We start from the raw sequence: 1,637 nt of genomic DNA, 5'->3' as shown, positions 1-1,637 counted from the left end.
AAAAAAAAAAAAAAACTTTTTTAAAAAGACTTTATATTTAATTACACACGTGTGTGTTTGAGCCTGTGCGTGTAGGTGCCCTGAGTGGCCCAAAGGGGGATAACATTTGAAATGTAAATAAAAAAAAAAAAAAAAAAAAAAAAAAAAAAAGAATGTGAAGAAAAATGATTAAAGAACAAAGGTCAAAATAAAAACTCTTTGAACTCTATGAAAAGTATTTTCATCTAGTATTGTAAACATGGAAAAGGAAGTCTGAGATTATGTTCCTTTAGCCAGTGCAGTGAAGGGGAGGAAAGCGGAAACCATTGGGCACTGGGCTCTTAGTGTCTCTTAGGAAAAACTACCAAGCTACAGCTCCTTGGGGGAGATGTCAGCAAAGGGAAAGCGCAGCCTTTTCACTGTTCAGTGAGCTTTCTCATCCCTCTGAAAGTTTGCCTTCCCAAACATTTACCTCCGGTGCATTAGCCACTCTTAGAGGTGTTGGATAGCTTGTATTAAGTCAGGGATATTGCTCTGCTAGAGTTCGCCTGGGTTTTGGTCTTAATTCTTTAGTCCTTTAAAGCATATATTATACTTTTTATTAGATGTTTATGAATTCCTGCTTTACGTTACAGGTAATACAAGAAACTCGATTAAAACAAATTTATACAGCAGAAGAAAAGTATGTGTTAAAGACTTCTGTATATTCAAATAAAGTTATTTCTAGTAATACATCCCTGAAAGTAGCCCAGTTCCTCACTGTTACTGTGGATCTAGAGCAAAGAAGACACTTGGAAGAACAGCTAAAGGTTGGTTCACTTGATTTAGTTATTAAAATATCAACTGGAGTTTTAAGACTTTAACTTTAAAAGGTTTGTTAACCATTTTTTAATACTTCTTAGGAAATGAATAGACAACTGGAAGCAGTGGACTCAGGATTGGCAGCCTTGCGTGATACGAACAGGCATCTTGAGCTCAAAGACAACGAGCTAAGGCTGAAGAAGAAGGAGCTTCTTGAAAGAAAAACCAGGAAAAGGCAGCTGGAACAGAAAATCAGCTCCAAGCTGGCAAGGTATCGTGTAGCTTGAGATGGGAGTTCAAAACACATGGCCCGAGTGTCTGCTAGCTCAGTCGTGGAATGGCAGCAGCAGGTTATAGTAATTTCTAAAGTTTTAATATCAGTTTTCAAATTGCAGTTGTGGTGCATAGGGCAAAAGTCAGACCAAAGTGTTCCCTCCAGTCCTTTGACCCACTCAATGCCAAAGTGTAAGTGTTTAGAATACAGTTAGAAATTATATTCGTGTAGGAAAATGACAGTTGTAGTTTCTTTCCTAAGGTCTGTGACCTCCAGACATGTGTAATTATCTAGGTTTGTAATACCAGGAGTGAAATACCTGCTATTGAGCAGGCCTTAAGTCCAGTTAAGACAACTATTGGTTGCCTCTAATATGAAAGTGCTACTATTCCACTCTTGAGGATTCTTTTTTGAGCTGGTAAACATGATGGCATAGACTGGGGACATTTCACAAGGCCCTATCCGTAAATAAAGAGCTCCAAGCAGTTGGTGGCTGTCTTAGTCAGGGTTTCTATTCCTGCACAAACATCATGACCAAGAAGCAAGTTGGGGAGGAAAGGGTTTATTCGGCTTACACTTCCAT

At 38.5% G+C, this 1,637-nt stretch overlaps 1 protein-coding gene across 3 annotated transcripts in view; it reads left to right on the top strand.

Moving 5' to 3' along the window:
• Positions 1–1,637, top strand: part of Smc5 (structural maintenance of chromosomes 5) — a 68,236-nt gene that overhangs the window by 41,195 nt on the left and 25,404 nt on the right. For all 3 annotated transcript variants that reach the window (XM_021151740.2, XM_021151741.1, XM_021151743.1), the window contains exons 14-15: positions 615–788; positions 882–1,051. In XM_021151740.2, the coding sequence (XP_021007399.1) occupies positions 615–788; positions 882–1,051 (344 nt within the window). The remainder of the gene's footprint in view (positions 1–614; positions 789–881; positions 1,052–1,637) is intronic.

The sequence above is a fragment of the Mus caroli genome, chromosome 19 (genome assembly GCF_900094665.2).
Source record: "Mus caroli chromosome 19, CAROLI_EIJ_v1.1, whole genome shotgun sequence".
NCBI classification, from domain to species: Eukaryota; Metazoa; Chordata; class Mammalia; order Rodentia; family Muridae; genus Mus; species Mus caroli.
The sequence above is the reverse complement of the archived record's forward strand: the minus strand, read 5'-3'. Positions and strand labels throughout refer to the sequence as shown.